Here is a 24882-nt window from a genome sequence, read left to right as displayed (position 1 = left end):
CCCCCAACTATGTTTATTTCGGTATGACTTTATTAAATTACCGTTCCAAGTCGGCGCCCTCAGAAAAGCTTAGTAAATGAACCGAGTGCGTTTTTTCCCACACTTATTGTTACTAGCCTAATGTTAGCATTGAACTAGCTAGCTCTCTGGCGTCTTCCTGTGGCACCTGTTGATAACAAAGCCACTTCAGTCCGGACGAAAAAGCACAGCAAATACTCACGCCGTATCCCAGGACGTCCGCGTATAAACAACAACTTTAATCCAACCGATCCCACTTCAGGTTTGATGGAGATATGTGACAGTTTCGCTCTTGGCAAGTTTGCAGCTCGTTGGTGCGACTCGGCGGCTTGCGAGTCTCTCGTTACTGTCATTTCCACATCCAGCCAGGCGGAGGGGGGGGAGGGAACAAACCGCATCCAACCAGATAGAACAAGGAAGATAATTGGATAGAGTGATAAGAGGAATCTTGGCTTGACCAATCAAATGAGACTTCTTTCTTACGTCATCACTCGGCATATAACACTGTGTAAGTTTGTATCGCATGAATCAAAATGAGTCAGTAATGTATCATATCCGCTATTTAAGTATGTTGTGATTTGGTATTGTAACCAATAAACCTCATATTTAATATAAAAATTAAAAAATATCCGAAGAGCTTGAGGTGGATGCAAATATGAAGAGTTTCGATACTGGTAGTATGGTATCACATCAAGAGTCACGTGATGTTGTTTATATCCTTACATTGTTTATAGGCAAAAAGCAATATTTATTTAACAGAAAAACAAAACAGAACCCAGACACGGTGTACAGAATAATCAGGATGAATTTTTATTAATTCTTCTTCAGTTTCAATAATATCATTACAGAAAAAAAAAAAACATCCTTTACATTATATTTTATACAGTTGTAGTAGAATGCTGTGTAATTGCTTCAAGTGCTGGTCATAGTTTATAAGTGTGTGCAATGTGACACTGATTTCAGTCCAGTGTTAAGAATCACTCGATAACAAAGGCAGTAATAACCTGCTTCTTCTAACTCAAAATCAATCAATCAATCAATCAATCAATCTGGGGTTGATTCTGCCTGGAAGAGCTCTTATGTTGTGTTTAGATCATAATGGATTTACCATAAATATACGTTGCACAAAACATGTGGCAAGTCATTATAGATTTTTTTTTTTTTAGAATTATTTGAATGTAATAAACCTCTATTTACCTATAGCACACAACTATGGACCGAGATAATATGAGATGTTAATCTACTCATGTTCCTTCACTTGTATGGGTGTGACGTGAATGCAGCACGAAGCCGCACACATAGAATGATGATGCATTTAAGGTAACGGGGAATTTCTAAATTTACACACTACAGAAATGCATGACCCGACATCTTCTACGCATAATCCCCTTAACCCATAAGAACCCATAAACTTGAATAATAATAATAATAATAATAATACTGCTTTGTGCTTATTTGTGACATATAGGACATATTTTGAAGTGGTTGTCATGTGACAGTCATGTGACTATCCTTGGATATGGCTTCTCCATAATGGCAGTGTGTCGTGTGAGATAAATTATTAACAAAAGCGTATTTTTTTGCAGTTTATTGTCATTTTAAACCCATTTAGCCATACTGTTTAGTTAATACGCTAAGTGTACAATATTAAAATTACCATATTTCTTTAATTTATTCGTATAAAATAAGCTAGGAAAATATCAACATCGGGTTTTAGCCTGAAAATTGCTAACAAACAGCCTGACGTGAAGTTTTTTGTCGAGGCGATGTATTGCCTCTCATTCCAGCAGGCTTCATCAGTTTATGCTAAACGACTAGATAGGACAGCTCTACCTCCACGCAGACTAGAGACGGACTATATGTACTCTATGTACTCTATGTATATGTACAGTATGTATATGTAACATGAATGGAGATGGGCAGCTCATACTGTAGTCAGACTACAGCTGTCCTATCTAGTCAATAAGCATGAACTGATGAACGACAGCTCGAGCCAAGACTGCATCTACCCTAGCTTGTCTTTATGTATGAACTGACAAACCCTGCTCAGATGAGAGATCCGATGCTCTAGCTCTGGTCGGACTCAAGCTGTCCTATCTAGTCAATAAGCATGAGCTGATGAATGAAAGTTCTAGCTCTAGTCAAGACTACATCTACCCTAGCTTGTCTTTAAGTATGAACAAACCCTGCTCAGATGAGAGACCCAATGCTCTGGCTCTGGTCAGACTCAAGCTGTCCTATCTAGTCAATAAGCATGAACTGATGAACAACACCTCTAGCTATCATCAAGACAACATCTGTCCTAGCTTGTCTTTGAGTATAAACTGACGAACTCTGCTCATATGAGAGACCCAATGCTCTAGCTCTGGTCAGACTACAGCTGTCCTATCTAGTCTTTGAGCATGAACTGTGGATAGTTCTAGCTCTAGTCAAGACTACATCTGTCCTAGCTTGTCTTTGAGTATAAACTGACGAACTCTGCTCAAATGAGAGACCCAATGCTCCCGCTCTGTCAGACTACAGCTGTCCTATCTAGTCTTTGAGCATGAACTGTGGATAGTTCTAGATCTAGTCAAGACTCCATTTATCCTAGCTTTTCTTTGAGTATGAACTGACGAATCCTGCTCAGATGAGAGACCCAATGCTCCCGCTCTGTCAGACTACAGCTGTCCTATCTAGTCTTTGAGCATGAACTGAGGATAGTTCTAGCTCTAGTCAAGACTCCATCTGTCCTAGCTTGTCTTTGAGTATGAACTGACGAATCCTGCTCAGATGAGAGACCCAATGCTCTAGCTCTGGTCAGACTCAAGCTGTCCTATCTAGTCTTTGAGCATGAACTGTGGATAGTTCTAGCTTTAGTCAAGACTACATCTGTCCTAGCTTGTCTTTGAGTATGAACTGACGAATCCTGCTCAGATGAAAGACCCAATGCTCTAGCTCTGGTCAGACTACAGCTGTCCTATCTAGTCAATAAGCATGAACTGATGACAGTTCTAGCTCTAGTCAAGACTCCATCTGTCCTAGCTTGTCTTTGAGTATGAACTGCCAAACCCTGCTCAGATGGGAGACCCAATGCTCTAGCTCTGGTCAGACTACAGCTGTCCTATCTAGTCAATAAGCATGAACTGATGAACAACAGCTCTAGCTCTAGTCAAGACTGCATCTCTCCTAGCTTGTCTTTGAGTATGAACTGACGAACTCTGCTCAGATGAGAGACCCGATGCTCTAGCTCTGGTCAGACTCAAGCTGTCCTATCTAGTCTTTGAGCATGAACTGTGGATAGTTCTAGCTCTAGTCAAGACTAGATCTACCTTAGCTTGTCTTTGAGTATGAACTGACGAACTCTGCTCAGATGAGAGACCCAATACTCTAGCTCTGGTCAGACTCAAGCTGTCCTATCTAGTCAATAAGCATGAACTGATGAATCCTGCTCAGATGAGAGGCAAAACTAGTATAGTTTTTGAACGTGAACAGATGGACGGCTCATGTAGTAGTCAGACTACCGCCGTCAGACTCGAGCTGTCCTATCTAGTTATGGAGCATGAACTCATGAATAGAAATTCAATGCTCTTGCCTCAGTCAAACATGATGTGTCCTACGTAGTCTTTGAGCATGAACTGATGAAGGCCGCTCGCATGGGAGGTCAACCGTCTCCTAAGACAACCTTAAGAGTCCAGTTGCATTCGAGTCAAGCCAGGAAAAAACAACAACCTGGATAAAAAGGAGAATATTCACGTACATATTTTGGTATGTTCCTGACGTGACCCATAAAGCCACTTTTAATTGTTTTGAATCGATATATGTTCCTTCATTAAATTCAAAGTACATTTGTGATACTAAGCACAAAAAAGTATCAAGTTTACCATAAACGCCCCATGTGTAATATCGTGTATCTTTTACAATAATTCGTAGCATTAATAAAAAAAAAGTCTGGGTTCTTATGGGTTAAAAGTATCAGCAAAACAAACTTGTAATTCCAATATGACTCGAACGCAGCATTGTTTGTTTCGATAAAAAGAAAAAAACATAATTAGTTGATCGAGTGCTGTTTTTATTTTATTTTATTTTATTTGGCCAATCACGATTTGTTTCCAATTATGAAAACACCGCGGCTAACCGGGTCCACTTTTTTTTTTTTAGACTGAAACGGATCTTGTTTGGGTTGGTTACATGTTAGATATATATAGCAAAAAAATAAAATAAAATAAAAAACACAGGTCAAATACTAGTACTCTTTTCTTTTTCACATTTTGTTGGACTGCATACAGTACAGCGAGAGAAGGATTTTTTTTTTTTTTTTTTTAAAAGGATTGAGATTTTTTTTTTTGGCTTTTTCTAAAGAACCTGAATGATGCGTTGAAAAATGACGCTGCGTGAGAAAAACAAAGATGCTGTTGGATTATAAACAAGGAGGGATTTGACTTGACTATCGCATGCAGTCGAGGGGGGCGGTTGGGAGGGTGGGGGGTGGGGGGGTGGGTAAAAAAAAATCGAGTTTGTGACTGGTGGTGGGCACGTCAGTGTGTGTGTGTGTGTGTGTGTGCACGAGTGTTTTTCTCTTTTATTTTTCCGTCCTTCCACATCGCAAAAGCATGCAAGCAAGTTAGCTTCATGGAATTCTCGAAATTGTGAACGCTTGTTATCCCGTATGTGTTCGTGACTGGGACTGGTGGTTGGGGACACGTTACGCGGCTTCCCGAGCACCGTCGAGGTGCCCTTAAGCAAAAATAAAAGAAGATTAAATAACTTTCGGGGGCGGGCAGCTCAATATAAATATTAATACCAAAGATGAGATGAATATTTTTCAGTTCTTTTCAATCATCATAATGAAGGAGGGTTAAGCGGCATAGAAAATTAATGTTGTTCCATTTATATTACAGTAAACCTCGGATATATCGGATTCAATTGTTCCCACTGGTTTTGTCCGATATAAGCGAAATCCGTTATATGCGTATACCGGAAAATGTCCGTTTTTTACGCATATATGGGATTTATATCCGGTATATGCGTAAATGGGATTTTATCCGTTATAAAAAGGCACTTCCTTGACTATGTTTCCAATGTACCTGGACGCGCAGGCAACGCTAACAGCAAACGCTGCAAATGACGTCGTATAGCGGCCTGTCACGATTCGGCGAATCGGAGCGCCACGATGCGGCGATATATCCGATATATGCGAGGGAAATTTCATGGAAATGCATTGGAACGGGACTGGAGATTTTGTCCGAAATAGGCGAAATCCGTTATAAAAAATCCGATATATGCAATGAATTTTTATTGGAAATGCATTACAGAAAAATCGGTTCTTTTTTATCTGTCCGTTGTGAGCGAATTTCCGATATATCCGAGTCCGATATATCCGAGGTTTACTGCATTTGTAAACTAAGTACCTGGACAGCGGAGGGCTTTGGGGGCAAAAAGCCAAAGCATTTGAGAAAGAGCCAATAGAAGCTTTTGCTTCGGTTATTGGGCAAAAATAATCTTATTTGCTAAAAATAAAAATAAAAATAAAAATAAAAATAAAAATAAAAATAAAAATAAAAATAAAAATAAAAATAAAAATAAAAATAAAAATAAAAATAAAAATAAAAATAAAAATAAAAATAAAAATAAAAATAAAAATAAAAATAAAAATAAAAATAAAAATAAAAATAAAAATAAAAATAGTAAAAGTAATAAATAAATTTACATTCTGATAATGTATTTATATCATGTTAAATTGTTTGCCTAAAATCTGGGATCTGTGTTTTATTCTGGTTCTAATCCCGATGGACACAATAAAAAAAGGCAAAAATCACAAAATCATTCAATGAGCTTGGAAAATTTCAAGTAAAACGTTATCGATATCAGTATCAGAAATACTAGCCCTGTATTGTATTTGTGACAACGTGGTATTTGACCTGTATAAAAGAAATGGGTTTCAAAGAAATATGTTGTTATTATTATTATTATATTCCCGTAAATAGTTTTACGCGACAAGAATGTACTTGCATGTTTGTCTCCATCAAAGAAAACTGCTTGCTAATTTAAATAAAAGAATACAAACCATAACAAAAATATGTAAGTAAAAAAAAAAATTTTTTTAGTACTTTAGTTTTAGTGGCTAACACGAAGTAATCACATTTATTTTAAGGAAAGGGCACCTTTAATGTTCATTTAAATAATTCTTCCCTGACCATTTGTGGGTGAAGCCACGCCTCCTTGGTAACCGCATGTTATTTTCCAACGGAAATTTGCCACATAAAAAAAGGGGTGTAACGGTACGCCGTAATCACAGTTCCATCCATACCTTGGTTTAAGGTCACGGTTCGGTTCATAAATCACAGTTCGATCCATACCTTGGTTTAAGGTCACGGTTCGGTTCATTCATTCATTCATTTTCTACCGCTTATCCTCACGAGGGGTGCCGGAGCCTATTACAGCTGTCTTCGGGCGGGGTACACCCTGGACTGGTGGCCAGCCAATCACAGGGCACATATAGACAAACAACCATTCACACTCACATTCATACCTATGGACAATTTGGAGTGGCTAATTAACCTAGCATGTTTTTGGAATGTGGGAGGAAACCGGAGTACCCGGATGGGGAGAACATGCAAACTCCACACAGAGATGCCCGAGGGTGGAATCGAACTCGGGTCTCCTATCTGTGTGGCCTGTGCACTAACCACTCGGTACACCGTTTCAATCGGCAATTAACCTAGCATGTTTTTGGAATGGCGGACGAAACCGGAGTACCCGGATGGGGAGAACATGCAAACTCCACACAGAGATGCCCGAGCGTGGACTTGAACTCGGGTCTCCTAGCTGTGAGGCCTGCGCACTAACCACTCGACCACCGTGCAGCCACAATTCGGTTCAAAATGCTAAATATGAACCTGTAAGCAGCTTAATTTTTTTTTAATGAAACATAAAAAAAGTAATTCTCCAATATTGTAATTTTATTTTTTATTAATTTTTAATTCTCATAACAAAATATATCTACAAAAAATTTAAAAAAAAATTACGAATAATCAATTTTGCATTAAAAGATATTCTAACTAATCCAATGAAGGTCAAAATGTCACATCTTAGCTTTTTGTTTTAGAATGGCCGAATGGTTAGCATGGCACGGTGCCGAGTGGTTAGCATGTAAGCCACGCAGTCAGGAAAACCTGGGTTCGATTCTCGGCTCATGTTCTCCCCGTGCATGCGTGGGTTTTCTCCGGGTACTCCGGTTTCCTCCCACAATTCCAAAAACATGCTAGGTTAATTAGCCACTCCAAATTGTCCATAGGTATGAATGTGAGTGTGAATGGTTGTTTGTCTATATGTGCCCTGTGATTGGCTGGCCACCATATATGCGACCCTAGTGAGTATAAGCGACATAGAATACGAATGTATAGGTTATTCTAGAATATGCTAGGGCACAATAAAAAGCTACAAAAGTGCGAGGAAAGTGCAAAGATGCATTTGTAAGAATTTAAACAATTATTGTCTAAATTTGCAATCATTGGGTTCCTTATCTTTATCGAACAACACCGGCACCTTTTTCACGGAAAAGTGTTCCCGAACAGAACAAGATGGCTTCCAGGCTCGGGATTGTCCTTGGCACTATCGCTAAACCAAATCCCGGGTTGCACGGTATTTAAGGAACTCCACAAGACTAGTTCATGGAATCGGGATATAGCAAAACATCTGTACGGAAAGACCTGTTGACAAATGTACCGTTACACCCCTAGTAATATAAATAATCTTAATTATTCAATAATAAAAGTGGAATTTATCAAAAATATTCCACATGCTACAAGCAGGTGACCCCGGAACAGGAAATATAACATCTGTCCAATTTTTTTTTTTTTTTTTAAACTTGGAAAAGTATCTATTTTAATGTTTAATGTCATTCCGGTAAGGCTTTGCTAATATTAGATTGACCTTAAATCTTTGGACATCCATTTGCGTTTCTCCACCTTCTTCAGGTGTAAAGTGCCTGGACATAAATCGATGCTGTAAATTTGCCGCTATATATATATTTATATATATATAAATAAAATGGACTTCCTTAAAAACAGTATTTGCATGGCTTTCATTGAGGATAGTCGGCATGACTTGTAGCGTGTAATAAAAAGCAGTTCTTGCTTGGAAGGGGGTAAAAAAAAAAAAAAAAAAAAAAAAAAAAAATCGCAAGGGTCGTTGGATTAAGCGAGAGGGGGGGGTATCTACATATATGGATTATGACAAAAAAATAATTCTATATCTATATATATCTATTAAGGAAAAATGCACAATGTAAATGAACGGGAAATATGAGAACGTGAGTACTACCAACATGATCAATACCAAAATAATGATAATAATAATAATAGAATATGAAGTAAGAATATTAATAATCATTCTAATCAGGAGAATTATATCATATTACAGAATAAATTTCATATTTATATTTTTTTCATTGAAATACAATGATTTTTTTTTTGTTTTTTTTTGTTGTTTCTCAATGCAGACATATGAGAATTCAGCCTCTGCTGGCTCCAATTGGCTGTTGCATATGACATCACAGCTAATAGCGGCCAGGTAGACATGCTTTAATTCTTGCCCCCGAGGAGGTCCGAGCACCACCGTCACAAGTGAAAATCTGGGGAAAACAAGGGGTTGAATGGGTTTCTTACCCCCCCCCCCGACCCCAAACCCCCAGTATAGTGTGTTCAATACCTGTAGTAAAAAGTACCTGCATCATAGTCGTCCGATGACCATGACGTCCACGACTTCCCCCTTGTGCAGTTCCACATACTGCTCTGTTTTAGGAGGCAACATCAGGAGGCCGTTGGCGCTGCGCATCGACATTAGCCTGCTGGACACCTGGTTACCTGTGGAAGGGGGGGGGGGGGGGGGGCGGCGAGTTACTTTGGGTTAGGGAGGGGTATCCATCCATTTTCCTCCGCTTATTCGGGTCCGGGAAGCAGTCTTAGTAGGGACTGCCCAGACTTCCCGGGTCCCCGGCCACCTCCTCCAGCTCCACCAAGGGAGGACACCAAGGTGTTCCCGGGCCAGCTGTGAGACATAGTCCCTCTCCAGCGTGTCCTAGGTCTGCCCCCGGGGGTCTTTTCCCGGCTGGGCATGCCCGGAACACCTCACCAGGGAGGCGTCCGGGCCATGTCTCAAGAACCAGATTTGGCCGCCGAAGACCAGGTCAGCCCATGCACCCACCCTTGACCGCCACCAAACACACAATGCACCGGACCCTTATGCTTGCCCCCGTAGGTGGTGGGTCTACGAGGGGTAGATCCCGTGTGGCTTCTTCGTGGGCTGGGCCCGGGCCTGGCTCTAGGGTGAGGCCCCGTTATCCCACATCCGGGCGAGGTACCTTGAGGTTCCTCCTCTTGTTTTCAATCATACGGGTCTTCTGAATCACTCTTGGTCTGTCCCGTCACCTCGGACCTGTTTGCCTTGGGAGACCCTACCAGGGGCATGTAGCCCCGGACAACATGGCTCCTCGGATCACTCGATAAGGTGGTGGGTCTACGAGGGGGAGATCGCGTGTGGATTCTTCGGGCTGGGCCCGGCTCCACAGGTGAAGGCCCGACAACCAGGCGCTCGCCTGCGAGCCCCTCCCCCGGGCCTGGCTCTAGGGTGAGGCCCCGGTATCCCACGGTTCCTCCTCTTGTTTTCAATCATACGGGTCTTCTGAATCACTCTTGGTCTGTCCCGTCACCTCGGACCTGTTTGCCTTGGGAGACCCTACCAGGGGCATGTAGCCCCAGACAACATGGCTCCTCGGATCACTCGGGCACTCAAACCTCTCCACCACGATTAGGTGGCTTCTTCGGGCTGGGCCCGGGCCTGGCTCTAGGGTGAGGCCCCGGTATCCCACATCCGGGCGAGGTACCTTGAGGTTCCTCCTCTTGTTTTCAATCTTATGGGTCTTCTGAATCACTCTTGGTCTGTCCCGTCACCTCGGACCTGTTTGCCTTGGGAGACCCTACCAGGGGCATGTAGCCCCAGACAACATAGCTCCTCGGATCACTCGGGCACTCAAACCTCTCCACCACGATTAGGTGGCTTCTTCGGGCTGAGCCCGGACCTGGCTCTAGGGTGAGGCCCCGGTATCCCACATCCGGGCGAGGTACCTTGAGGTTCCTCCTCTTGTTTTCAATCATCCGGGTCTTCTGAATCAATCTTGGTCTGTCCCGTCACCTCGGACCTGTTTGCCTTGGGAGACCCTACCTGGGGCATGTAGCCCCAGACAACATAGCTCCTCGGATCACTCGGGCACTCAAACCTCTCCACCACGATTAGGTGGCTTCTTCGGGCTGGGCCCCGGGCCTGGCTCTAGGGTGAGGCCCCGGTATCCCACATCCGGGCGAGGTACCTCGAGGTTCCTCCTCTTGTTTTCAATCATACGGGTCTTCTGAATCACTCTTGGTCCGTCCCGTCACCTCGGACCTGTTTGCCTTGGGAGACCCTACCAGGGGCATGTAGCCCCAGACAACATAACTCCTCGGATCACTCGGGCACTCCAACCCCTCCACCCCGATAAGGTGGTGGGTCTACGAGGGGGAGATCGCGTGTGGATTCTTCGGGCTGGGCCCGGCTCCACGGGTGAAGGCCCGACAACCAGGCGCTCGCCTGCGAGCCCCTCCCCCGGGGCCTGGCTCTAGGGTGAGGCCCCGGTATCCCACGGTTCCTCCTCTTGTTTTCAATCATACGGGTGTGTGTGTGTGTGTGCATGTTCACACCTGTGCTTTGGGCCCAAGGCAGTGGTTCTTGGTGATGCCAGGTGAGAATACAGCGATGGTACTCCGGTCTCGGATCCAGCTTCACATCACATGAAAGCTAAACATAAACACACAAGCAAATATTTATGACCAAAGTTATTCTCCTCTGAGTAACATTTACTAAAATATAGGAGTAGGACTACAACGGTAGGGCGAGCGGTTAGCGAGACCCGAGTTCGATTCCACCCTCAGGCACCCTCCCACATTCCAAAAACATGCTAGGTTAATTGGCCACTCCAAATTGTCCATAGGTATGAATGTGAGTGTGAATGGTTGTTTGTCTATATGTGCCCTGTGATTGGCTGGCCACCAGTCCAGGGTGTACCCCGCCTCTCACCCCAAGAAGACAGCCGGTGACGACCCTCGTGAGGATAAGCGGTAGAAAATGAATGAACATGATTCCAACAGTAAAATATGGTGGTGGTAGTGTGATGGTCTGGGACTGTTTTGCTGCATCAGGACCTGGAAGACTCACTGTGATAAATGGAACAAATAAATATGAGCTGCACGGTGGACAAGTGATCTCCCCGTGCATGTGTGGGTTTTTTTCCGGGTACTCCGGTTTCCTCCCACATTCCAAAAACATGCTAAGCTAATTAGCGACTCCAAATTGTCCATAGGTATGAATGTGAGTGTGAATGGTTGTTTGTCTATATGTGCCCTGTGATTGGCTGGCCACCAGTCCAGGGTGTACCCCGCCTCTCGCCCCAAGACAGCTGGTGACGACCCTCGTGAGGATAAGCGGTAGAAAATGAATGAGTAAAATATGGTGGTGGTAGTGTGATGGTCTGGGACTGTTTTGCTGCATCAGGACCTGGAAGACTCACTGTGATAAATGGAACCATGAATTATTGTTATACTGTTCACAAATGAATGGTTAGCGTGCAGGCCTCACTGCTAAAAGAGCCAAGTTCAATTCCACCCTCGACCATCTCTGTGTGGAGTTTGCATGTTCTCCCCGTGCATGCGTGGGTTTTCTCCGGGTACTCCGGTTTCCTCCCACATTCCAAAAACATGCTAGGTTAATTAGCCACTCCAAATTGTCCATAGGTATGAATGTGAGTGTGAATGGTTGGCCCAGTGGACTCTTAGCATAACAGACCGATGGCCAGTGTGTGTGTGTGTGTGTGTGTGTGTGTGAAAGAGAAAGTGTCTTACCCTGGCTTTAATAATCGTAGGTCTGGGGTCTAGAATGCCTTGCATCTTCCTCAGTGCAGGAATCACAAATAGATTGCATGTCACCACTGCAGACACTGGGTTACCTGCAACAACAAAATGTCCGCAGGCTTACAGCATTACACAAGGAGAAACTAGGAATGACCACATGCATCATTATACCTGACTATAGCATGACTATAGTCACATTTATACTCTTTTTATTTACAACATATTGCGCAACTGCAGGGTGTTGAGACACATGCTAACTCGCAAACTAGAGCGCTAGCGACCTAAACGGTAGCCTCCAAGTTATTTCCTTTAAACTTAAAAAGCCAAAAACTTACCACTTCCACACGGATAGGGAGGATAACTATTAACAGTTATTTAACCTTTAACATGAACATTAATCAAACGTAATAATTTTTTTCTGGGTACATGATACCATACAGCATCCATATCAAACCCAAAAACTTACCACTTCCACACGGATCGGGAGGATAACTATTAACAGTTATTTAACCTTTAACATGAACATGAATCAAACGTAATAATTTTTTTTTCTGGGTACATGATACCATACAGCATCCATATCAAACCCAAAAACTTACCACTTCCACACGGATCGGGAGGATAACTATTAACAGTTATTTAACCTTTAACATGAACATGAATCAAACGTAATAATTTTTTTTTCTGGGTACATGATACCATACAGCATCCATATCAAACCCAAAAACTTACCACTTCCACACGGATCGGGAGGATAACTATTAACAGTTATTTAACCTTTAACATGAACATGAATCAAACGTAATAATTTTTTCTGGGTACATGATACCATACAGCATCCATATCAAACTAACATTAAACTTTCATATCAAGGCAAGGGCCTCAAACTAGTGTCCTGCGGGCCACATTTGGCCCGCGTGTTTGAGACCCCTGACATACCCTCTTCCAAAAATGTTGATTTTTGATTTGATTTCTCTGATCCAAAACCTACCATAAAAACTCCAGACTGTTCAACTCTTGGTAAGGCGGTCAAACATAAAAAAATCCTTATTCCTCCTCATATAAGTTTCGTACCTGGCAGAGCAAAGATGAGTTTCCGTGCTCCATCAATGTCAACAGTGGCAAAGGTAGTAGGAAGACTGAAAAACAGAAACAGAACCACTTAGGTCCTTTCTAAATACAGTTTTTAACATCATTAGAGTGCTACAAACGTGAAATAACACCCCTATAGTCAGCTTGACACGACTATCATTCTTTGTTTACGACACATTGCTCGGCTCTTATGCTGCAGGGACTCGAGAGTAGCTAGCAAGCTAGTTAAATTCACCACTTCCACACGGAATCGGAGGAGAATCTTTTGTCACTTAATAATGCCGGACTTCATGCAGTGTTAAGGTTCTATAATGTAAGGTAAAGTCAATGTTTTGTGTCATTACTGCCGCCTAGTGACCAGAATACTACATATCATTTGTATGTACTTCGTTTTGTTTTGACTAATAATACAATTTTGTCTGCCATGACGGCCGAGTGGTTAGCATGCAGGCCTCACAGCTAGGAGACCGGAGTTCAATTCCACTGTGTGGAGTTTGCATGTTCTTCCCGTGGGTTTTCTCCGGGTACTCCGGTTTCCTCCCACATTCCAAAAACATGCTAGGTTAATTAGCCGCTCCAAATTGTCCATAGGTATGAATGTGAGTGTGAATGGTTGTTTGTCTATATGTGCCCTGTGATTGGCTGGCCACCAGTCCAGGGTGTACCCCGCCTCTCGCCCCAAGAAGACAGCTGGTGACGACCCTCGTGAGGATAAGCGGTAGAAAATAAATGAACATTATTCCAACAGTAAAATATGGTGGTGGTAGTGTGATGGTCTGGGACTGTTTTGCTGCATCAGGACCTGGAAGACTCACTGTGATAAATGGAACCATGAATTATTGTTAAATTGCACGGTGGATGAGTGATCTCCCCGTGCATGCGTGGGTTTTCTCCGGGTACTCCGGTTTCCTCCCACATTCCAAAAACATGCTAGGTTAATTAGCGACTCCAAATTGTCCATAGGTATGAATGTGAGTGTGAATGGTTGTTTGTCTATATGTGCCCTGTGATTGGCTGGGGATTAGTCGCCCGAAGACAGCTGGGATAGGCTCCAGCAACCCCGCGATCCTCGTGAGGATACCTCGTTGCCAGTTTGTATGTTTAAAGTTGAAATGCTTAGAAAGCAACTGGCGGGCCGGATTCAATCGCTTGATGGGCCGCATGTGGCCCCCGGCCCGGAGTTTGCCCACCCTTGATTTAGAGTCACCTCAAATTAGTATAGGTAGTAAAAAAGTTGAGGGGCTGCACGACGAGCGAGTGGTTAGCACGCAGGCCTCACAGCCAGGAGACCCGAGTTCAATTCCACCCTCGGCCATGTTCTCCTCAGAGTTTGCATATTGTCCATAGGTATGAATGTGAGTGTGAATGGTTGTTTGTCTATATGTGCCCTGTGATTGGCCGGCGACCAGTCCAGGGTGTACCCCGCCTCTCGCCTGAAGACAGCTGGGATAGGCTCCAGCACCCCGGCAACCCTTGTGAGGATAAGCGCTAGAAAATGAATGAATGAATGAATGAATGGATCATGGGACTTTATGCAGTGTTAAGGTAATATAATGTAAGGTAAGGTCGATTACTGCCACCTAGTGACCAGAATACTACAAATCACTTGCATTATGTTTTGTTTTGACTTATAATAGATTTTAGTCTGCCATGACACAGCAATAATTTATTATATATTTTTTCTGTAAAAACACAATAGAGCAATAATCCAACTGCAATATTGCTTACCCCGGCTTCATGAAGACGCGCCCAAAGTGGATCTGAGCATGAAGATCGATGTCCAGAACCTGCTTCAGGTAGTCCTGGTTAGAGACGGTAAATACAAAGTGTGGTTAACCCTGAATGATATACAATACAATACAATAAGCAATGGCGATGTCGGTGGCGTGTCGGAGGTCAGACGTTACCTTCTCTCCCATGGACACGCCCCCCGAGGTGATGATGACATCAGCCCGACTGATCCCCTCATGGAGAGCCGAGAGCAGGTCATCGGGGCTGCAAATACGGTTATGATGCATTAAAGCAAAAATAGCTGAAGGATGAAGAGCACCGCTGAGACAACATGGGTGAGTTCTTGTGAAGCATTAGCTCGGTCGTTGCTAATTGCTAATGTTTTCATTTACCATTCAGTCAAAAAGTCAAGTCATGTTGTTTTGGGCTAGTCTCAACTACAACAAGAAATGATACAGTAGCTAGCTTACACGGTTACTTTAAAAAGTTCAAACGCATCCCAATAAGGAGCCTGCAGAGCTTTGACAGTAGCGCTGAGAGGAATGGTAATGGTTTAATTTCATTTGAACATGCATCAGATTACAATTGAGTGCATCACATAATCAGTTCCCAGTTCCACATGTCCAAAAGGAGTAGGAAGAAGCAAAGCTTATTAAATCCTACCCCTTCATCTGGTACTTTTACAATCACTAACTGTTACATTTGTTCACTTCCTGCTTTCCTAATATAGTTTAAGTTTTTTTTTATAAATGCATACATTTTTTATCATTATTTAGATTTTTTTATATTATTATTTTATATTATAAAATTATTGTTATAAAAAAATTTATAACATTATTTTTTATATAATTATTTTTAATTTTTTTACATTTTATTTTATTTTATTTTTGTAACGTCAAAGGAGTAAAGAATTTTTTTTATTATTATAATTTTTTTTATAGTTTTGAATGCATCCCATAATCAGTTCCCAGTTCCACATGTCCAAAAGGAGTAGGAAGAAGCAAAGCTTATTAAATCCTACCCCTCCATCTGGTACTTTTACAATCAGTAACTGTTACATTAGATTAGAAAGGCAAGATGTGAACAAATGTAAGTTTATTTTATTTTTGTAATTAAAATTTTTTTTAATTGTTTTTAATTTTTTTAATTTAATTTTTTTTAAGTTTTTATTTCATTTGAACATGCATCAGATTACAATTGAGTGCATCACATAATCAGTTCACAGTTCGAGTAGGAAGAAGCAAAACATATTAAATCCTACCCCTCCATCTGTTACAGTTGTTCACTTCCTGCCTTTCTAATATAATTTAAGTTTATTTAATTTTTTTTTTATCTAAAAAAAAATGTTTTTAATTTTTTTATGGTTTAATTTCAATTGAACATGCATCAGATTACAATTGAATGCATCCCATAATCAGTTCCCAGTTCCACATGTCCAAAAGGAGTAGGAAGAAGCAAAGCTTATTAAATCCTACCCCTCCATCTGGTACTTTTACAATCACTAACTGTTACATTTGTTCACTTCCTGCTTTCCTGATATAGTTTAATTTTTTTTTGTTTTTTTTATAAATTAAATTAAATTTTATAAATTATTTTGATATTTTATATTATTTTATATGATAAAACTATTATTATAAAATCTATAAAAAATTATTATATTATTTTTTAAAATTATTATTTTTATTTTTTTATGTTTAATTTTTATTTGTCACGTTCCGAAGTACTCGGTGATATGAGCATCCAATGCCATAATGGGTACCATAGTAAGTGTCAATATAGTGATATATATATATATATAGCACATCATGACTGGTTCAAGACTCTTCATCCTTGTATTTAGCAAACATCAACTGCTTGTATTGTTTCTTGAATTGGCTCATCGTTGTGCATTGTTTGATTTCCTTACTCAATCCATTCCATAGTTTGATTCCACATACTGAAATGCTATGTGGAGCAGAAAAAGAGGAGCAGACTCGTCTTACTTGTCTCCAACAATGCCCAGGTTGATAGTTGGGTATCCATGTTCCTGGATGGTGGCCAGCAGAGTGGAGCGGTTGGAGTCTCTGATCTTGCCAGGGTGGAGGTCATCCTCTGGATTCAGCAGCTTTTCAATGAAATCAATTCAGTGTATTTATAGCAACAATGTAAACAAGGTCAAAACCGGAACAAGTGTAAGTGTGTTTGCATGCACACACACACACACACACACACACATATACACACCTCATTACCAGTGGACATCACAGCCACCACTGGGAACTTGTGCACGCTGACGTCAGTCACTCCCACCGTGGCCAGCAGACCAATCTCTGATGGGCCCATGTGTGTTCCTTTGGCTAACACGCACTCCCCCCGTCTGATGTCGTGACCTATTGGCCTGAACAGACAATTCACACGTGGTGACCATTTCTCAAGCACTTTGCGGTTTGAAATTTGTAGTAAAAAATGAATTAATATTCGGAAAATGTGCTTAATAAGCGTTTTCAAGCATGAAGATGATACAATGAAATAAAACACACATACAGTTTAAAGGACGGTGATGAACTACAGTCTAAACTGGCCACAAGATGTCAGTAGTTACTATTATTGCAGGTTTCAGGGGCTGCGCGGTGGTGTGAGTGGTTAGCACGCAGGCCTCGTAGCTAGGAGACCCCAGTTCAATTCCCATCTCGGCCATCTCTGTGTGGAGTTTGCATGCGTGGGGTTTTCTCCGGGTACTCCGGTTTCCTCCCACATTCCAAAAACATGCTAGGTTAATTAGCGACTCCAAATTGTCCATAGGTATGAATGTGAGTGTGAATGGTTGTTTGTCTATATGTGCCCTGGGATTGGCTGGGGATTAGTCGCCCGAAGACAGCTGGGATAGGCTCCAGCAAACCCGCGACCCTCGTGAGGATAAGCGGTCATGTTGCCAGTTTGTATGTTTAAAGTTGAAATGCTTAGAAAGCAACTGGCGGGCCGGATTCAATCGCTTGATGGGCCGCGTGTGGCCCCCGGCCCGGAGTTTGCCCACCCCTGATTTAGAGTCACCTCAAATTAGTATAGATAGTAAAAAAATTGAGGGGCTGGACGACGGACGAGTGGTTAGCACGCAGGCCTCACAGCGAGGAGACCCGAGTTCAATTCCACCCTCGGCCATGTTCTCCCCGTCCGGGTACTCCGGTTTCCTCCCACGTTCCAAAAACATGCTAGGTTAATTAGCGACTCCAAATTGTCCATAGGTATGAATGTGAGTGTGAATGGTTGTTTGTCTATATGTGCCCTGTGAAGACAGCTGGGATAGGCTCCAGCACCCCCGCAACCATCGTGAGGATAAGCGCTAGAAAATGAATGAATGATCAGGCCCAATAACATCAACAATCATCATCTTCATAAATCATAATAATAATCAACTCTGAACTCTCGCCGGCGGAATATAGGGGTGTTATTCTATTTCTAGAGGGCTCTAATAATATATATAAAGTTGTGAACAGGTTTTCTGTGGTCCAACAAAGGATTTCGACCGTCTGGTAAGTCGACCGAGCATGCAGTTTTTCATGTTTTTTGTTTTTACCTGATGTCCTGCCCAGGTCGAGCCTGAACCATAATCCTCACTTCTAACTCTTCTGTGCCCTGAAACACATCAGAGTTAAATGACAAGGTAATCCCCTCCCCCCTCAAACAAATTGCGGTGTGCTTACATCTTCAGACTCCCTCAGTAGTTCTGTATCTTCCACTTGGACGACAGCATCAGCACCACAAGGGATGGGAGCGCCGGTGGTCACTCGCATCACTTGGCCTGGCATCACTGTGTGGGTGGGCTGCAGAGACACACACTCAATATTAGAGACGGCGTCACAAATCATCTGGTTAAGGTCATAAGAGTTCATTCATTCATTCATTTTCTACCGCTTATTATTCCAACAGTAAAATATGGTGGTGGTAGTGTGATGGTCTGGGACTGTTTTGCTGCATCAGGGCCTGGAAGACTCACTGTGATAAATGGAACCATGAATTATTGTTAAATTGCACGGTGGATGAGTGATCTCCCCATGCATGCGTGGGTTTTCTCCGGGTACTCCGGTTTCCTCCCACATTCCAAAAACATGCTAGGTTAATTAGCGACTCCAAATTGTCCATAGGTATGAATGTGAGTGTGAATGGTTGTTTGTCTATATGTGCCCTGTGATTGGCTGGCCACCAGTCCAGGGTGTACGACGCCTCTCGCCCCTAGAAGACAGCTGGGATAGGCTCCAGCACCCCCAGCGACCCTCGTGAGGATAAGCGGTAGAAAACGAATGAATGAATGAATGAGTTCTGTATGCTGCACGGTGGAAAGTGGTTAGCGTGCAGGCCACACAGCTAGGAGACCTGAGTTCAATTCCACCCTCGGCCATCTCTGTGTGGAGTTTGCATGTTCGGGGACTCCGGTTTCCTCCCACATTCCAAAAACATGCTAGGTTAATTAGCCACTCCAAATTGTCCATAGGTATGAATGTGAGTGTGAATGGTTGTTTGTCTATATGTGCCCTGTGATTGGCTGGCCACCAGTCCAGGGTGTACCCCGCCTCTCGCCCCAAGAAGACAGCTGGGATAGGCTCCAGCACCCCTCCCCCGAGACCCTTGTGAGGATAAGCGGTAGAAAATAATTATTATTTGACTAATTATTCCTCATAATGTTCGGAGGCCATTGTTGGCTTCGGTGCAATGAAGGGACCAGTCTCAGAGTTTGGGAAAATGAATAATGTGATAGATGACTATCACGTCTGAGTCCCATGAGATTGACGGTTCTTTCCTGTTCAAGCGTCAAGCTCCGCCCTTTAAGCCATGTACCAATTCGATTTGACTCCAAAATGAACTCACCCGGTACTAATTTTGGAGTCATTGGCATTACATACAATTTCATAAAGAAGTAATATGTATGTATTCAGGGTGGCACGGTGGTCGAGTGGTTAGCGTGCAGACCTCACAGCTAGGAGACCAGGGTTCAATTCCACCCTCGGCCATCTCTGTGTGGGTTTTCTCCGGTTTCCCCCCACATTCCAAAAACATGCTAGGTTAATTGCCCACAGGTATGAATGTGAGTGTGAATGGTTGTTTGTCTATATGTGCCCTGTGATTGGCTGGTGACCAGTCCAGGGTGTATGAATGAATGTATGTATATAATTTTTTCTTCAAGATGACTAAATGATAGAATGTAGAAGGGCTAACCTGCTGTCCAGCCTGTGATTCTCCCATGATGAAGCGATCTCCGGGGCCATCAGCAGCTACAGGACAATAATACATAGTCAATGTAATTATATATTCATATTAATACAGATTTCCAGTGTAAAATCAGGAGAAAAAAAAACTATTTAAATAAATCATTCAGCGCTCCGAATTAACATTTTTTGTAATTATTTTTGTAATTTTTAAGGACATTATTTAATTCATCAATTGACATTTCTGCTTTCTTCACACACAAAAAAAAGATACTTGATGTTCACTTGAGTGGGATTCGGTTAGCGTTCACACTTTGCTCGTCCTGGCAGAGCAAATAGACTATTGGTCGTTTGAACCAAACCAAATATGACAAGTGTGAAGGCACCCCTTGGTGCATGGCGGCGCAGCACAAAAGCCGAGCGCACCCTTCACATTTGTACAAATAACTTATGTTAGAATTATAAATTATGTATAGTTAAATTAATTAATATTTTTAACTATAAATTAATTAAAAAATATTTTTAACTATAAATGTATTATTTTTTACATTTTTATTATTGTATTATTGTATTATTTTATGATTTTATTTAATTAATCAATTAATTTTTATTATTTAATTTATTTTATGATTTTATGATTTTATTTAATTAATCAATTAATTTTTATTATTAAATTTATTTTATTGTTTTATTTTATTAATCCGTTAATTTTTATTATTTAATTTATTTTATTATTTTATTAATTATTTTTTATTAATTCATGAAATTAATTAATTGATTAATTTTTAGCTATGAATTAATACAAATCAATAAATTTAACTATAGCTTTTCATGGGAAAACAACTGTGTGAAACACTGTAGTCAGTGTAGAAATGTGCGGTCCTCTCAAAATATTAAACATGTTAATTCAAGATTTAATCACGATTAATCGCGTTTTTGCCCACGGTTAACCCAAAATTAATCACAATTAATCACAAATAAAAAGAAGTCTGTATTTATCATAAGTAAGGATGTGAATCTCTTTTCCTACGCAATATTTACCTTTGCTCTTCTCCTCCTCTGCTTTTTAACCGTATAATGTATTCACTCCGCTTCGCCCATCATTCCATACGCACCATTAAAAGGCATTTTGAGGGCATCGTGTGGGGAACTGACCATGCACTCCATTTTGCCGTACTTTTACCGTGAGTGTGCAGGCACTTATGCACTCAAAAGGCTAAGTCGCTACCATAAGTGCGCAAATTGAGACGCGACCTTGTGAAGCAACCTTGTGAAGCTCTGACCACAAGCGTGTATATTTATGAGTATACTGTATACTTAGTATATTTGCCACGACCTACCTCGTACAGCATAGCCATCTTTAACAGAGGCTGGAAATGGAGGAAGGTTGTCTTTGGCATAGATGTCCTGAGCGAGCACTCGACCCAAACCATCTAGGAGACAACAGCGTGAGAATCGTATCCAAATTTGAAATCGGACAACAAGACAAACACGGCAAGTGGGGGAAAAGATCTAAAGCAGGGGTGCTCACACTTTTTCAGCATGCGAGCTACTTTTAAAATGACCGAGTCAAAATGATCTACCCACTACAAAAATGCAAAACATCTATTTATTTTCAAATGTATTGAGGATTATTTGTACGTACAATGTATGTTGATGTACCTTACATAACCAAATGAGCCAATATTACAAAACACACATAATTAACTATTAACATTTTTTGTAATTACCTGAGTTTACTTTGATGACTTGCACTGAATTGAACCAGCCAGGGATGCATAGTCCGGACAGTAGCTGCTGATAGCCAGCCTCAAGCACACTTCCAAATGTTTATCAGTCATGGATAATATCCGTATCATAATATCCGTATAATATTCCATATCCGTATGGAAGTGATATGTTTTTTGCCTTTTTACTTGGTCCAGTTTTTGCCTTTTTACTTGGTCCAGCTCCTTCACTCATTTTAGTGACCATAAACTTTAGCGAGGGCTTAAAATCTGACGCAATTCGCCGACTAGCTTAGCACTTTGCATCGTTGTTTACGCATGAGCGGTGACCTAAAGGTCAAAATTCAGTTGTCATCTGACTGGTTGTCCTGTATGTCAATCAAGTAACGGGGATGGATGATAGGCTGACATCGTAAGTTCTGCTGCACTTAGAGACGTTGTTTGATTTGATTGGTCGCCCGAAGGGCAACATTCAGTTGTCATCTGAATGGCTGCCCTGTATGTCAATCAAGTGACGGCATTGATGCTGGGATGATATTTTTTTAATGTCACGCCGCGATCGACCAGTACTACCTCCGCGATCGACCGGTAGATCGCGATCGACTTAATGAGCACCCCTGATCTAAAGCATCAATACGAATGTGCGTATGATGATGGAAGTACGGATCACATTCGGCACTGACCTCTGTAGTTAATGACCTCGATTCCTAGAATGGGAGTCATCTCCAGAACAGTGATGAAGGCTTTGTCCATTGATGTCAATGGAAACGGGGACATGCGATGGCGGCGCGCCACTTTGCTGATGTCCACCGCACTGTGGCCTGAGCACGTGCACGTGCACACGCACACACACACGGAATACAAGTTACACTTTGCAACACGTTGGTTTGGGAAAGTGGGCAAGCGACTGCAGTGATGACTTACTGGCTCGGAGAATGTTCTCATTGCTGCCACATCGGGACTGGACCTGGGGGGGGGGGGGGGGGCACGGGTTTAACTCTTTTTTTATTCATCGTTTTAGTCACATTTAGCCAACCGTTGGATTTTATGCACTAGAAGGCGTTTATGTCGAGGTCCCTCGGTTGGAAACGTTGAATGCGTGTCCGTACCTTGGGTGTCGGGCACGATGCAGTGGAAAGGCGGGAGGTCGCCTGTGTGGCCCGTGGTGACTCAGAAGGGGTGGAGCTCAAAGAGGCAGAATCTCGAGGAAGCACCTGAACACCTCGAGAAATGATCGAGTCCGGAATCTGCAGGTTAAGAGAGAATAGACATTAGCATCATCCATATCTCCCGTGAAATTCCATGGAATTGATGCTTTGGTTAAACGACAGCGCTCATTCATTCATTTTCTAACACTTATCCGAGGGTGGCAGGGGTTGCTGGAGCCTGTCCCAGCTGTCTTCGGGCGACTGGTGGCCAGCCAATCACAGGGCACATATAGACAAACAACCATTCACACTCACATTCATACCTATGGACAATTTGGAGTGGCTAATTAACCTAGCATGTTTTTGGAATGTGGGAGAAAACCGGAATACCCGGAGAACATGCAAACTCCACACAGAGATGGCCGAGGGTGGAATTGAACTCGGGTCTCCTAGCTGTGAGACCTGCGTGCTAACCACTCGTCCGTCGTGCAGCCCCTCAATTTTTTCTTTTTTTACTATCTATACTTAATTTGAGGTGACTCTAAATCAGGGGTGGGTAAACTCCGGGGCGGGGGCCACATGCGGCCCATCAAGCGTTTGAATCCGGCCTGCCAGTTGCTTACTGAGTATTTCAACTTTAAACATACAAACTGGCAACATGACTTGCAAGTCAGATGTCGTACTCAGTAAAAAAAAAACAACAACAACAAAACTGTAAAAATAAATTACCGTATTTTCTGGACTATAAGTCGCTCCGGAGTATAAGTCGCACAAGGCCAAAAATGCATCATTATGTAGAAAAAAACATAGATAAGTCGCACAGGAGTATAAGTCGCACAAGCCCAAAAATGCATAATTAGGTAGAAAAAAAACATACATAAGTCGCACTGGAGTATAAGTCGCACAAGGCCAAAAATAAATAATTAGGTAGAAAAAAAACCATACAAAAGTCGCACAGGAGTATAAGTCGCACAAGGCCAAAAATACATAATTAGGTAGAAAAAAAACATACATAAGTCGCACTGGAGTATAAGTCGCACAAGGCCAAAAATGCTTAATTAGGTAGAAAAAAAACATACATAAGTCGCACTGGAGTATAAGTCGCACAAGGCCAAAAATACGTAATTAGGTAGAAAAAAAAACATACATAAGTCGCACTGGAGTATAAGTCGCACAAGGCCAAAAATGCATAATTAGGTAGAAAAAAACATACATAAGTCGCACAGGAGTATAAGTCGCACAAGGCCAAAAATACATAATTAGGTAGAAAAAAAACATACATTTGTCGCACAAGGCCAAAAATGCATCATTACGTAGAAAAAAACATACATAAGTCGCACTGGAGTATAAGTCGCACAAGGCCATAAATGCATAATTAGGTAGAAAAAAACATACATAAGTCGCACTGGAGTATAAGTTGCACAAGGCCAAAAATGCATAATTAGGTAGAAAAAAACATACATAAGTCGCACTGGAGTATAAGTCGCACAAGGCCAAAAATGCATAATTAGGTAGAAAAAAACATACATAAGTCGCACTGGAGTATAATTCGCACAAGGCCAAAAATGCATAATTAGGTAGAAAAAAACATACATAAGTCGCACTGGAGTATAAGTTGCACAAGGCCAAAAATACATAATTAGGTAGAAAAAAAAAACATACATAAGTCGCTCCGGAGTATAAGTCGCACAAGGCCAAAAATGCATAATTAGGTAGAAAAAAAACATACATAAGTCGCACAAGGCCAAAAATACATAATTAGGTAGAAAAAAAACATACATAAGTCGCACAGGAGTATAAGTCGCACAAGGCCAAAAATACATAATTATGTAGAAAAAAATATACATAAGTCGCACTGGAGTATAAGTCGCACAAGGCCAAAAAGCATCATTAGGTAGAAAAAAAACATACATAAGTCGCACTGGAGTATAAGTCGCACAAGGCCAAAAATACATAATTAGGTAGAAAAAAAACATACATAAGTCGCACAAGGCCAAAAATACATAATTAGGTAGAAAAAAACCATACATAAGTCGCACAGGAGTATAAGTCGCACAAGGCCAAA

General features: G+C 41.7%; 2 protein-coding genes across 7 annotated transcripts in view; both read right to left on the bottom strand.

Annotated features, from left to right (window-relative positions):
- Positions 1 to 394, bottom strand: part of LOC131140356 (protein PALS1-like) — a 28721-nt gene extending 28327 nt beyond the window's left edge. The window contains exon 1 of the mRNA XM_058090690.1: positions 221 to 394. The gene's annotated coding sequence lies outside the window, so the exon portion shown is untranslated. The remainder of the gene's footprint in view (positions 1 to 220) is intronic.
- A 5319-nt stretch (positions 395 to 5713) lies between these two features.
- The window catches only part of LOC131140354 (gephyrin-like), a 28841-nt gene continuing 9672 nt past the window's right edge, over positions 5714 to 24882 (bottom strand). For 4 of the 6 annotated variants that reach the window (XM_058090686.1, XM_058090687.1, XM_058090682.1 and 1 more), the window contains 16 exons: positions 22779 to 22916; positions 22594 to 22636; positions 22353 to 22490; positions 21283 to 21375; positions 19953 to 20008; positions 18443 to 18562; positions 18316 to 18374; positions 16986 to 17139; positions 16745 to 16866; positions 14939 to 15026; positions 14760 to 14833; positions 13014 to 13078; positions 11931 to 12034; positions 10734 to 10830; positions 8726 to 8864; positions 5714 to 8632 (listed from right to left, as the gene is read on the bottom strand). In XM_058090686.1, coding sequence (XP_057946669.1) covers positions 8731 to 8864; positions 10734 to 10830; positions 11931 to 12034; positions 13014 to 13078; positions 14760 to 14833; positions 14939 to 15026; positions 16745 to 16866; positions 16986 to 17139; positions 18316 to 18374; positions 18443 to 18562; positions 19953 to 20008; positions 21283 to 21375; positions 22353 to 22490; positions 22594 to 22636; positions 22779 to 22916 — 1485 coding nt within the window. In that variant the 3' untranslated portion in view covers positions 5714 to 8632; positions 8726 to 8730. Of the gene's footprint in view, positions 8633 to 8709; positions 8865 to 8986; positions 10831 to 11930; positions 12035 to 13013; positions 13079 to 14759; positions 14834 to 14938; positions 15027 to 16744; positions 16867 to 16985; positions 17140 to 18315; positions 18375 to 18442; positions 18563 to 19952; positions 20009 to 21282; positions 21376 to 22352; positions 22491 to 22593; positions 22637 to 22778; positions 22917 to 24882 lie in introns of those variants that run through there. The other 2 variants (XM_058090683.1, XM_058090681.1) reach the window with 2 other exon arrangements.

Source organism: Doryrhamphus excisus, chromosome 13, assembly GCF_030265055.1.
Source record: "Doryrhamphus excisus isolate RoL2022-K1 chromosome 13, RoL_Dexc_1.0, whole genome shotgun sequence".
Taxonomy (NCBI): Eukaryota; Metazoa; Chordata; class Actinopteri; order Syngnathiformes; family Syngnathidae; genus Doryrhamphus; species Doryrhamphus excisus.
This window is presented reverse-complemented; position numbering and strand designations above follow the sequence as displayed.